Raw genomic sequence first — 14,103 nt, 5'->3', positions numbered from 1 at the left:
ACACACGTTTTGCAATAGAAAAAGGGATGATTTTAAAAATTACCCTCACTGAATTCTTTGTGAACATGTGTGTGTGTTTTTATACATCCCCTCCTCTTATCAACAAACAGCCAACCAGATGAGCGAGTAGGGGGGGTGGGAGAGCAGTCCATCAGTGTGGATGCACAGCGCCGCCATGTGGACAGAAGGAGCATGCTGAAGATGCTGAGTTTGAAGAGGCGCTGCTCTACTCATGAAGGAGGGACCAGACTTCTGTTCAAGCTGGGAGAGGCGCAGAAGAAACTTCTCCTGCTGCTTGGCTTCTCCCGAAACATTCACTCCATTTTGGACTTAATTCTGATTTCTGATTTAAATCCTGTCGGAATGTATGCTTGGTAACCTTAACTACAAGGCAGTACACAAAAAGGCTGAAGATTTTGTGGGTAAGTTGGAATTTGACTTCATGATATTTTGTCTGTGCGTTCTTTTTTAAGAGCGCGCAGGATCTGATTTGGAAATGATCAGGCGCTTCAAAGTTAGCACATTGTTTATTTGTGCATGAAACTAAAAGTAAATTCGTGTCTGCTTTGTAGCCTATTTTACAAAAAAAGAATAAATAACAAGTTTAGACTTTGAAAAAAATCTACAAGCATTTGACTTATTTTTTCTTGTTTCTTTTTTGTTATTATTCTTGATTCCACAGCTCAGAAAGACAATGTTTGCATGCAGACAGTCATTTAACTATTCTGTACTGTAAATTATCTAACTACATTTTTATAAATGTTTATTTATTTGCACCCGAGCGTTATTTCTATTGGGTATAAAACTAATTCGGCCCTAATAAAATATACTAAATAAATATAACCTCTATACATATACATAATAAACTAATATGCTTGTTCGTTAATGCATGTGTATTACTTGCTATATGAAATTACAATTCATAAGATCACCTGTGCTTAGGATGTGAGAGAGGTTAGTTCATAGTCATACATGTCGTGCACATAAATGTGTCAATGTTGAGTAGCCTACAATGAGTTTAAACATAAATGCCTTTCAGATGATTTTTCTGCTATTTTAGGCTGCCGAGTCTCAGGATTGAGCCCCTCCTTCAAAGACAGCAATCCAAAAGTCCTTAGCCTACCAATGTTTCGATTAATAACGTCATTACATAATATTTCAAATCAGTCGATTTAATTGTTGTAATATTTGTTAGACAAAATTACATTTTAATATATTATTATATTGGAATTATATACAACGTATAGGCTAGTCACAAATCTACAAAATTACTACAAGGATTACACATACAAATTGAAATAAAACAATATGAAATAGTAATTATAATATATATATATATATAATATACAAAATAGTATAAAAGCTTCACTAATATAATAATTAAGAATATCGACTGACCAATTAGAAACCACTTCCTGGCTGCTAAACCCCACCTATTTTAATATTTCGGCGCTTGCCTTGGTTCAGAGGGAGCCGTTGATAGAGAGAGTCGCGACAACGGAAGTTTAAAATTTTCGCGTCACGTGGTTCATGGAGCCTTCTGATAGTTCCAGGGAGTTATGTTTTCTCTTTAAATGCTTTATTTCTTTCATTTTTTATTCATTAATTGACTTACGTCTTTAAATGGGTTAAAAGTTCGTCACAATCGGTCTATTTTGCTGCAGCTCCATGCGTTACTATTAACTTCTATTAATAGTTACTATTATCTGTCATTCAGGAGGGAGCACAAGATTAATTTAACCAACACACTGTCAATATGCATGTGTATGATACAGTATTGATCACTTTGTTAGAGATCTTCGATAGCCTCGTATCAACATTGTCATTTACATTACATTTTGTAGGCCTACAACATAGAAGTACAACGAGATTCATCCAGCAGCTAGACAATAAATTCTATACTCTTTGATACAAGCCCTGGAATGACTGTTGTTTCTCAAACAATGATAGCTTGTTCGAAGTCATATTTAAGTGTGAAATGATCTTACTGTATCGAAGTGACTACTGTAGTAAAAAATCATAGGTGAACAGATTCAGAAAGAATCTCTGTAACACAGGCAAAATGTTGGTGTGGTGTTAGAAAGAAATATGTAACACATAACATCGATATATATATATACTGATATCCATTTAGAAATCCAAACTTTTTAATGATTTCAGTCTAAAATCCAATTATGATCTCTGTTCCTACTGAACTAAATATTGTTGGATATTAACATTGACAACCGCTATAGCAGGAATTATTTATGGCTTGTATGGAGTGGACGGATTTTGTTAAACAGAGGCTGTGTTTTACAGATTTTGGAATGAGATCATATATTACAAAGTGCTTTGTGTAAAACCACAACATTTTAATGGCCATGATCCAGGACTTGAACAGACATCTTTACTTTGCAGAAAATGAATAATTATCCTGGTTTTATGTTGTTGTCTGTTTACTGTCTGTTTATTATTTTGCTCCGCTAAAAGATGACAGATGTTTACAGACAGTGTTTTATGTTGTGCTTTATATAATAGATCATGGTACATCCTATTTGTGTGTTTCTTTAGGAAGGAGAATGAGGATGATGGAAATATTGGTGCTCCTCGTGGTTCTTGCGAGTGTGGCACAGGGCCAGCCTCCAGTTGGCTCGGGGTGCGCACGTAAGTAAAAGTTTATTTAAAGGGATACTTCAGGCAAGAAAACAACATTTATCCGTCTGCTGCGCGTGAACCTGAGGCTTGTTTTTCCGGCAAATGACGCAGGCGAAGGCGTTTTGTTCCAATAGGATGCCGTCTCCTCTGTGCGGGAGCTTTTGTCACCATCATTTGCCGGAAAAACAAGCCTCTGGTTCACGCGCAGCAGAGGGATAACGGAAGCTAGACATTAACGTTAATAGCACTGTCAATATTGATATTTCTCTTAAACAAACGCATCGATTCGCTTCAGAAGACCTTTTTATTAAGACCAGGGAGCCGAGCAGTTCTTTGATCGATGGATGCACTTTTAGAGCTTCAAAAAATTGACAACCATTCACTCCCATTCTACCGCTTGGAAGTAAAATTATACGTGGTATTATAACTCCACTGCATTATTCTTCAAGAAGAAAGTCATATTCAGTTAGGATGCCTTGAGGGTGAGTAAAACATGGGGAAATTTTGTTTCTTGCCTGAAGTATTCCTTTAATGAAAACGACAATGTATACTTAAGTTTTAAAACCTGTGAATTGAGAAAAGAAGATATGATTGAGTGTATAATCAAAATAATTTAAACTTTCAAATATTATGACATATTGTAAATAGTGGTTCATCACAACACTACTGTAAATGGAACGCCCGCTTTAAACAATACAATTTATTCCATATGGATACGTTTTAAACCCAGAAATACATTACATTGGTGGTTCTCATTGACTTTGTAGTGTTTTTATATCCTTTAAGAAAAATAGCTGGCCTAATAAGACATAATAGTGTGTTCTGTCCTTCCAGAAAAATCGGAATGTCCCATCGACTTGTATTTTGTCATTGATACCTCGGAGACCATAGCTCTGCAAGAGAACCCGCCCGGAAGTCTGGTAGAGAGCATCAAAGAATTCACCGCCTCCTTTGCGAGGAAACTAGATGATGTTAACTACAAAGGTTCAGTTCAGATCAGCTGGTCTGTAGGAGGTCTTCACTTCTCCCAGCGACAAGAGATCATCAGTGCCATCACCAGCAAGGATGAATTCATCAGGAAGCTGCAACCTATCAAGTACCTGGGCAAGGGAACGTACATTGACTGTGCCATCACCAACATGACCCAGCAGCTGATCCGCTCGCCATCCAAACCTAATGCGAAACGCTTCGCTGTGGTCATCACTGATGGTCACGTGACAGGAAACCCCTGCGGTGGGATCAAAGTGGCGGCAGAGCGTGCGCGCGATGAGTTCATTAAAATTTTCGCAGTCGCGTCTTCCAGGAATCTAGACGAGGCGGGGCTTAGAGAGATCGCAAATTCACCCGCTGGAGTTTATCGTGATAAATACATGGCAGTTGATCTCATGGGCGTGCGGCCTCTCATTATGACATCAACAATTGACCGCATTTATGACACAATGGTAATACTACGCATGATGTACATTTTTATTAATATATATGTTATGTAAATAAATATTCTGCGTAATGATAACTTTTCTTCTGTGTCTTTTTTATCACAGCTACATCTGGCTTATCAAGAGGTGTGATCATATCAGCTATCATCATTGATTACAGATTTTTGAACATTTTGTATCTTCTGTCAGAGCTTTTAGAATAGAGAGCAGGTTAGAGTTTAACCTTATTTATTACTGAATTTCGTTGTCTTCACAGTGCTACTCGACGAAATGTCTGGAGACTAAAGGACCTCCAGGTCCAGAAGGACACAGAGGACAGAAAGTGAGTATCTTAAAAGTCTTAATACTATGTGTTTATGATAAGCTTAAATAAGGTGGTTTTTTACATCTATCTTCATTTGGATTATTACAGGGCGCCAAAGGTGATAACGGTGACCCTGGCCCAAAAGGTGAAAGAGGTCGTCCTGTAAGTATAAACGTATTATAGTTTTATTTTTTTGTTGTTTTATCCATGTAATAAAATTAGATTTTAGTTTTATAATTTTTGTTTTCACGTTAATTTTAGTTTCGTTTTTAGCAATTTGGTTATGTGCTTTCGTCGTTTTATTATTTGTTTTTTATATTGTCACATAAGTTGCATTTATTTTTGTTTTAGTTTAGTTTGTATTCATTTTCAGTTCATAATGTTAGTGCCTAATTTAAACTTATTTCATTTTATTGTTAGTGCAATCTTTCAAATTTTCACTTAGTTTAAGTTTTTTTGTTTTTGTTTAAGTCCATATTCAATGAATAGAAATGTTTTAATAGGCTTTGGTTTAATAGACTATATTTTCATAATTCATTATTCATGATTAATTTACATAATATATAAATTCTTGCTAATACAAAATGTTTTAACGTAAAATGTCAAAACATTACAGGGAGATCCTGGTATTGAAGGCCCCATTGGACATCCTGGAGCTAAGGTGAGTTTCAAACTGTCTTCATGTGCAAATACTCAATGAAATGTCTCTTTTGTTAGGTCTATCCATCTCATTGTTTTTTTTTCTTTATTTGCTTAGGGAGAGCACGGTCTCAATGGTGAAAAGGTAAAAGTGTTTTGAGAATTATCTGTAAGAACATAATAAGAAGTCATATACATAATGCACCAAGCTTGCAAATTCCTTTTTAACGCAAGTTCTCTGACATTTAGGGAGAAATTGGAACACAAGGGAAAAAGGTACGTTCTTCCGCTGGTCTATTGATAACCTTACATTTTCTGTAAAATCCAACTGACTACATGTATCTTTGAATATTCATTAAATATTTTAATTTTTTTATTGTCTAACAGGGTGTTGCAGGAATATCTGGCCGCAATGGAACAGATGGGCAAAAGGTTAGTTACTGTACCGTATGTGATCTAGCGTCAACATTTAGGGAGTCATGACAGAAATCGAATAAAAATTCCAATATGTCAACAGGGAAAAATTGGCCGGATCGGCGCCCCTGGCTGCAAAGGTGACTCGGGTGACAAGGTATGAGTTTTTTCTTTGGATAATGTAATCAGGATATCAGCTATTGTAATTCACTGACAGATGAATGTGTTTTTCATAGGGTCCTGATGGCCATCCTGGAGATGTTGGAGAAACTGGTCTTCCAGGGTCTCTGGGAGAGAAGGTACCTGAACAATCTCATACAGAAAAGAAACATTAGCATCCTAATAAGGCTTGTTGGTTTAAGGTGTCATGCTTTCTTTGTTCTCAGGGTGATCCAGGTCGTCCAGGAAGATCAGGTCCACTCGGCCCGGATGGAGATGCTGGGCCTAAAGTGAGTTTTCACAACTTAAGATGTTATATCAATATTGGCTATTGATCATGTTTTAATGTTGCCTGACGCCCCCTACAGGGAGAAAGAGGAAGTTCAGGATCACCTGGAATTCCTGGTGTGAAAGGGTCTGCTGTATGTATTTGTTTAAATTAACTTTTTTCATTTTACCAAATTAGATCGATTAGTATTCAGGTTGTTTTATGCTTTTTTATAGGGGACATCTGGGGGACAGGGACCTAAAGGCGATGCTGTGAGGAGCTGTTGTACTTATATGTTATTTTCCTTATTTAAACTAAGATGACCAGTGGCAGAATTGTGATATTTTAACATTGTTTTTAGGGAAGACGAGGTGACTTTGGACCCAAAGGTAGCACTGGACCGAGCGGGTCGAAAGGAGAGAGGGTCAGTGTCTCTTAAAATAAATTTTCATACAAAACTCAGGCTTAGGTCTTTGTCTCTATTAAAATGAGTTAACTGGCGCTTTGTTGCAAAATTTGATTTCATTAGGGAAGATGATGCTGTTGCATAAATGTAATATTCAGTTATTATTTCATCTGATTATGATTTTTGACAGGGTGAGCCGGGTCCTGAGGGTCCCAGGGGTCTTGCGGGAGAAGTTGGAAACAAAGGAGCTAAGGTACAAAACTTTAAAAAGATTTTCATTTTAAAGTCACCATGAAATCCAAATATATTTTTTACTTATAGTATAAAAATGTTATCTTTAGGAATATAAATAAACAAGCATGAGCAATAACAAAATTCACATTTGGAACACATAAGCATTTACAACTTGCAATCTGTCACTTGCATAAATACGGATTAACCATTTTTGTGACATCATGCACTTCCGCCTCTCATCAGATTCCAGGCTTTAAGGTAAACTAAGACTTTGTCCGAAATTGTCCCCTATGCCCTCATTCACTATTCTCTACATTAGTTCACTAATAAAGTCCACTTGAAGGAGTAAAGGAAAAGTGAGTGAATTCGAACACTCGGAAGCGCTGCGGGCGTCATCTGCCGAAATGAGGAATTTCATTCAGTGCGAGCTTCACAATGGATGGCCAGCGGCTAATAATGGCTTAAATATTAAACGTTTGTTTTCTTCTAACTTACAGGGTGATGTTGGACTTCCAGGACCAAGAAGCCCACCAGGAGCCCCTGGGGAACCAGGAAGAAATGTAAGAGATGTTGATTTAATCAATAAATGTTTAAAATAGAAAAAGTCCTATATTCACACTTCACATTGGCTGTGTTCAGAATGAAAGAGAGCTGCATTACTGTGTCACTAAACAGTCATTTGATGTTTCTTAAAGTTGTTAAGAAAAAACATTGATTTACTTTGAAATACTGTCAGATGTAAAAAACAAAAAAAAACAAAGCTGTACTATATTGACTCATTTTTAATGATTAAAGTGCCAATTTTGTGAATTTGATGTTGGTTCTAGATAAAACCAGTTTAGCTTAAAAAACAATAAATGTCATTACAGGGTTCACAAGGTGACCCAGGTGATGCTGGCCCTAGAGGTGACCCTGGCCCCCCAGGACCAAAGGTACGACCACACCAAAACGTTTTGTTTCTTATGAATGTAGTTTCACAAAAATCCTCAGTATAGATTGCATTCTGTTATAAATTCAAGATGCTGTTTCTGTTGTCGTAGGGTGATTCTGGCAGACCTGGATTCAGCTACCCTGGACCAATGGGACCTACGGTACTGTAACCAGTTAAAAATGAAGTACTCACAATTACTTCAATTTACATTGTTTATATCACATCACATATGTCATGCCGTTTTACAGAATTAGTTTTTAGAAGCTATAAGCGGTTGGTGTGTTTCGCAGGGTGACAGGGGGGATAAAGGTGCACCTGGACCAAGAGGAAGCAGAGGAGACTGTGGAGCAAAGGGTGGACCAGGTCCTAAGGGAACTCCAGGAGAGCCTGTGAGCAAATCTGATCATTTTAGTCCTGTATATATTTAGTCCAAAAAATGTTTGCATGAAACTGCACTCTGAACAAATTTTAAATCCGCAAAGCAGCATTTCTGTCTAATTTATCCACTGAGAATTGTTTATATTGTGAAAAATCTTTTATGAAGAAACATCACAAATCTGTTACAGGGAGAGCCCGGACCCTCAGGAGAATCTGGACTAAGAGGGCCCAGGGGAGATGGAGGAAGAGATGTGAGTAAATGTTCTATCACATAGAAATGAATAGAAAATTATGACATCTAAATGTTTCACAGAGCAGTTTAAAGGAACAGTTCACCAAAAAAATGAAAATTCTGTCTTCATTTACTCACCTTCAAGTTGTTCCAAATCTGTATAAATGTGTTTGTTTCTGATGAACACAGAGAGAGATATTTGGAAGAATACTTGTAACCAAACAGTTCTTGCCACCACTGACTACCAAAGTAGGAAAAAATGTGTTATACATTTCTTTGTTCTTTTTAAGAATGTAGGAAAGCAAACTGTTCTGGGGCACTTTTGACTACCATTGTCAGTTTCCTACAATGGTAGTCAAAATTATTGTAGAAATTTATACAGATTTGAAGCAATTCGAGGGTGAGTAAATGATGACAGAATGTTTATTTTTGGGGGAACTGTCCATTTAAGCAAATTTTGTGTTTTTAACAGGGAGACCCTGGCCCAGAAGGAGACCCTGGTCTTACTGTAAGTATTAAAATTGACGTTTTGTAATCACTTAATTGCAAATAGTGCGTCTTAAATTGTTTATTTCTTTTCTCAGGAATGTGATGTCATGAACTACATCAGAGAGACATGTGGATGCTGTGGTAAGATGCTTCTTTCAGTCTTCCAATCAACGTTATTTGGTCTGCTATTGTATATTTGCTTTGGTTTAACAAGAAGCACCATTTCTGTTTCAGACTGTGAAAAGAGATGCGGAGCCCTGGATATTGTGTTTGTGATTGACAGCTCAGAGAGTGTGGGCTTGACAAACTTCACCCTGGAGAAGAACTTTGTAATCAACACCATCAACAGACTGGGCTCAATAGCAAAAGATCCCACTTCTGAGACAGGTGAACATTGCATTAAATTCTCTGTGTTCTCAATACACTTTAGTGCTACAGTATAGGGGTGAATGATGCCTTTAAAATAATCTGTCATGACAAAAATTCAATTGAAAAAATGTGTTAGTTTTTTAACCATTTTTTGTACTCGCACTCTCAGGAACCAGAGTTGGCGTTGTCCAGTACAGTCATAATGGAACTTTCCAGGCCATCCGCCTCAACGACTCCAAGATCGACTCTCTGTCCGCCTTCAAAGAAGCCGTGAAGAAGCTGGAGTGGATCGCCGGTGGAACATGGACTCCTTCCGCCCTGAAGTTCGCCTATGATAACCTCATTCGTGACAGCCGTCGGGCGAAGGCTAATGTCACTGTGGTGGTGATCACGGACGGCCGGTACGACCCCCGCGATGACGACAAACTGCTTAATTACCTCTGCACAGACACTAGCATTGATGTCAACGCTATTGGAATCGGGGACATGTTTGATCAGCCAGAAGAGAACGAAAGCCTGAAATCCATCGCTTGCAAAAAAGACGGAAGGGTGATGGGCATGAGGCGTTTCGCGGATCTGGTGGCAGAGGATTTCATCGATAGGATTGAGACTGTGCTCTGCCCAGGTGAGTCCCGTTAATTCATCCAAGGTCTTTGAAAAGCCAAAAGTTATTGGAGGTCTCAATAAATAATTTGTTTGGTGTGTTTTAGATCCAGTGATTGTTTGCCCTGATCTTCCATGTAAAAGTGGTAAGTGTTTTTTCTGATCTTTCCATACTGCACTTTATAGCAGATTTAATGTATATGACTAATTACATAAACATTGTTTGTCCTTCCTTTTTTTCACACCACAACTGTATTCCAATTGCCTTTTTACAGGGTTTGATTTAGTTATTATAGTTTTGTTTTTAGTTGTATAATATTTTGCGTTTTATTATTTATTATATTTATTTTTATATCTTTGGTTGTTATGTTAATTCTGATTTGTTTTTATTTTATTTTATGCACTTATTTGAATATTTATTTGTTTTTTATGTTAGTATATAAAACAAAATTATTTTTGTTTTTAGTTAAGTGTTTATTTATTTATTTTAAGTTGATAGTTTTTGTTAATTTTATTTTAATTTTGTTATTAATTATTTGAAACCTTTCATATTTTTGTTTAGTTGTGAGTTTTTCAAATAATAAATGAGCTAATATTTTACTTGTTTTAATATAATTTAATAGTTTTAGTTAGAGTCAAATTTGGTTTGAAAAGCAACTCAGAACCAGCTGACTAATATAAAATATTGAACAAAAAAAGTTTTTTGAGGCCATTTTATTAATGTTTCCTCCTAAAAAAGCTAAATTGTTCAGAGAACCAGGAAAACAATCAACATCTATTCAATATGCATATCAAATATTAAACATGTTAATTGATGACCACAAATGTACAGTACAATATACGCTAAATATGTTGTAATGCATCTGTGAAGTGTGCTGAACCTGCCCCGTCTCACAAGGAAAGCATCTCTGTAGTGTTTGCATACCACCCAAGCGTTGCAGTGGCATCGTTTTAGGCGGAGCCAGTTGCTAGGACGGCCCCTAAAACTGTGTTTCAACGCTCACTTGCAGATGTGGTGTCTACGTGGAATGGGTATCCCATACATGACGCCCTTGCAGAGGAGGGAAAGGACAGTCCCATCCCGAACACTGTACCGAGCGTCGCAAACTTAATCGACAATCTACAAGAGGCCAAGCACCCAGATACCTACACCAAGGCTATAGCTACATTGGCATACGTAGCCCAGAGAGCCAAGCTGGCCTCTGGTCCTGAAAAACAGAGATGGACCGATCTGTTCATAGACTCGTTTAAAGTCGTCTATTCCGACATCACAGGAGACCCAAACAAAGCTCTCAGTTTGTGTTAGGGTTCAGAAGCATGGGATGGGCATTAAACAAAACATGGTGATAACTTTCGTTTCGAAAGAACAGGAAGCACTTGGCCTCGCTGTAGAGTTGTGCTTGAGAAGGACAGTCGTTGAGTAAATCGCTAGCTGGTCTACGCATGAATTTAGCTTGTGTAATTGATACGTGGTTGCATTAACAATTCTAATCTAACACAGTTGCTAATACTTTAAATAATCTAGCATGGAAAATATTCAGCATCTTGGCTAGATCAACAGAAATTATGCCACTTACATATTTTCGCTTACCTCTATGATGAGCAGTTCTTGCTTAGTATATGTGAATAGCTGTTTGTCTCTGACCTCAATTTCTGCTTTTTTCATATGGCGTGCAATGTTTTCTCGTGTACTTATTTGCTTGAATCCTCAGGGTCTGTAGGATTTGAAGGCATTCTGATTTTGCACACTAAAACAAATGTGATGAGAGATGGGTCAGGGTTGTGAATTATGGATTAGTGGTTATTATACTTCAAAATTGAAGGCTTGTAACCAAAACTCTGTCATCTCATCATTTATCACCCTCAAGTTGTCATAAACCACATTGATTTTCTTTCTAGTATGGAACACAAAATGAGAAGATTTTTTTAAAGAAATTATGCAATATGGTGTCCGGAGGTTTGTGAAGAACAAAAAAATGAAAGCAACCTTCTTAAAAACATCTTTTTATGTTATCCACTGAAGACAATTATATACTGTACATTGACATGAGGGCGAGTAAATGATAACAGATTTTTGTTTTTTTATTTTGGGTGAACGTTCCCTAAACTATCTATATGTACATATGGCATTAATCTTAAGATTTTGTTCATGTTCATTTAAAACAGTTTTGCACTTTGCACATTATGGCTAGATTCCAAAGCTTATCATAGATTGGCTCATAGAAGTTTTTTAGTGCCCCTACGGTGTTTTTATTGAAATTATGTGTACAATATCTGAAGCGTGTGGTAAACGGCTTTAACCGGAATTTATGTAATTTTATATATCCTAAATTACCCCCATTTATTCATTTGCTTTTAGACAGCGTTAAGCTTTAGAGAATTCACAATGTATATTTGAAGTAGACTGTATACACTGTGATGAGGTTTTGCTTTTAGCCTCTTATATGAATGTTCATGTCCATCTGGGTGGCATGTATTGCATGTGCAATGATTATTCAAGCGATTGGTAATGGCTGGAAATACATAGCAATGGGATTTAGCTGTGCCCATCTTGACGTTATCTTTCCATGAGCGAAAGAAAAAACTTGTTTGGACTTTGTATTATTCAATCAGTCTGCCATTATGGTCAATAGTTACATTTTTCTTGGTAATGTGAAATGATGTAGTTGAACACGATTATATATGACACTGTGTATTCAAAATGTGCAATTAGCTCTAGGACTGCAGGAAATGTTTATCTAAAACAGAGCAACAAATAAACATCTTTAGCATTATTTTTTATATTATTTGTAATTATTTTTCTTTTAACAATTAACATTGTCATTTGTGTGCTTTATGTAATGTTTGTAACATTCAAAAGCACTTTGCTCAATTTAATTTAGATTTTAGATAGACTTTAGATTTGATAATAGCAATCCCAAACAGTAAGTTTGCCTATTTCAAATGCACATCCAGGTTAAAGATTCTCCATAAATAATTAACATTACCAAATCAATCTGCGAAATTTAACCAATACATTTGTTTTTTTTGCGTTTCACAGAACCAGCAGTAGCCAACTGCATCCAGCGTCCTGTTGATGTCATCTTCATGTTGGATGGCTCCGAGCGCATGGGTCTGGAGAATTTCCGCTATGCCCGCGAGTTTGTGGAGAACGTCGCCCGCCGTCTGACCCTGGCCAGTGGAGACAACGACGAACGCAACACCAGGGTGGCTTTTCTGCAGTACGCTGACGACAGAAATCATCAGCTCGCCTTCAAGCTTTCCAACAACATTACTGTCATCTCTGATGGCCTTGCCAATCTGAGGTACCTGGATGCTACTTCCAACGTGGGGAGTGGTATTATCTACACTGTCGATAATATCGTCACGAGCGGAGGCACGCGATTGGCCAGACGAAATGCTGAGCTGTCAATCGTCTTCATCACTGATGGGGTCACCAGCACCAAGAACCTGGAGGAGGGCATCAGCGCAATGCGCAGGGTAGAGGGGGTTCCCACGGTGATCGCCATGGGCAGCGACGTTGACAAGGAGATTCTGACAAAGCTTGCGCTGGGAGACCAGACGGCTATTTTCAGAGGCCAAGATTTTAGCCAGCTGAACAAAGCCAGCTTTTTTGAGCGCTTCGTTCGATGGATCTGCTGAGGGGTGGCTGGGTTTATAGTAGAGGGGGAGTGGTGCATTATTGGGTTCAGCACAATGGTAAGGGTAGATCTATTCAATTTGCTTCTCGATATATTTCTGAAAATAATGGTTTTGGATGCCATTTTAGCTTTTGAAGCTAAACTGAAAACATCTTGGTGGAGAACTCAAGGGAACTAATGAAACAAGTAAATCTCTATCATTATTCTAAACTCAATGATGCACCGGTGGAGATGGGCTTTGGGTACAGAAAAAACATTGCAGTAAACAAGAGGTCATGTTACCAGTAATTCTCCAAAGAATATGTATTGAATGTGTATTTTGACAGACTTCCAATTGTAGTTTTTATGTTTGTATTTTTTTATGCTGAAAGGCCTCTAGCTGTTTTTATATAGTAGCCTACTCTACACAAGGTGCTAAACCAGATAAAGACTGGAGTTTTCCTGTATGTCATTAAAGAAGTGTTTTAATGATGCACATTGGTGGGAAGTGCACTAATTCAGGGGTACAAGAAGCCATTCTTACAAGTACACAATACATTTCATTCAGTATGACTGAGGGGTACATATGTATGTAGTATGTTCCAAATCATTGATGCATATTAGAGAATTTGAGAGTATTAATTACATAGATGTTGTTAAAATGTACCTGTGATTTAAAAAGGAAACTACAGTAAATTTATGCCATCTTCCAAAGCACATGCACTCTTGATTCGACCGATGCTTAGGAGGTCTGTGTTTCAGATTGAACATTCACATTTAGTGAAAATAGAAATTATGTTTACCCATGTTTTAAAAGCAATTGTAGTATGGTTATAATCAAAAATCATGTTGAGAGTATTATGAGCACCACAATCAGTCAATTAATCCCAGGAGCAAAAAAAGGCATTCAGATATTTGACATGCTAATGGAGACTTGAATGATGAATTCCATAGTTGTTGTCGAAGTCTTACATTAAACCAAACTGT

General features: G+C 37.3%; 1 protein-coding gene across 2 annotated transcripts; it reads left to right on the top strand.

The window, feature by feature from the left end:
• Positions 1–246: 246 nt before the first annotated feature.
• Positions 247–13,610, top strand: col6a2 (collagen, type VI, alpha 2). 2 transcript variants are annotated; one of them, XM_057362305.1, is made up of 28 exons: positions 247–422; positions 2,551–2,643; positions 3,469–4,076; positions 4,176–4,196; positions 4,327–4,392; positions 4,483–4,536; positions 4,991–5,035; positions 5,132–5,158; positions 5,263–5,289; positions 5,401–5,445; positions 5,531–5,584; positions 5,664–5,726; positions 5,814–5,876; positions 5,955–6,008; positions 6,091–6,126; positions 6,216–6,278; positions 6,451–6,513; positions 6,992–7,054; positions 7,364–7,426; positions 7,535–7,585; positions 7,716–7,814; positions 7,992–8,054; positions 8,508–8,543; positions 8,620–8,665; positions 8,759–8,911; positions 9,063–9,518; positions 9,604–9,642; positions 12,537–13,610. In XM_057362305.1, the coding sequence occupies exons 1-28, from the start codon at positions 368–370 to the stop codon at positions 13,136–13,138; spliced, it is 3,108 nt and encodes a 1,035-aa protein (XP_057218288.1). In that variant the 5' UTR covers positions 247–367; the 3' UTR covers positions 13,139–13,610. The 2 variants fall into 2 exon arrangements, with proteins under 2 accessions (XP_057218288.1, XP_057218289.1); XM_057362306.1 differs by lacking the exon at positions 12,537–13,610 and adding an exon at positions 10,507–12,290.
• Positions 13,611–14,103: the final 493 nt, after the last annotated feature.

The sequence above is a fragment of the Triplophysa rosa genome, linkage group LG20 (assembly GCF_024868665.1).
Source record: "Triplophysa rosa linkage group LG20, Trosa_1v2, whole genome shotgun sequence".
Lineage (NCBI taxonomy): Eukaryota > Metazoa > Chordata > Actinopteri > Cypriniformes > Nemacheilidae > Triplophysa > Triplophysa rosa.
Note: the sequence above shows the minus strand (reverse complement) of the source record. Positions and strands in the feature narration are given on the sequence as shown.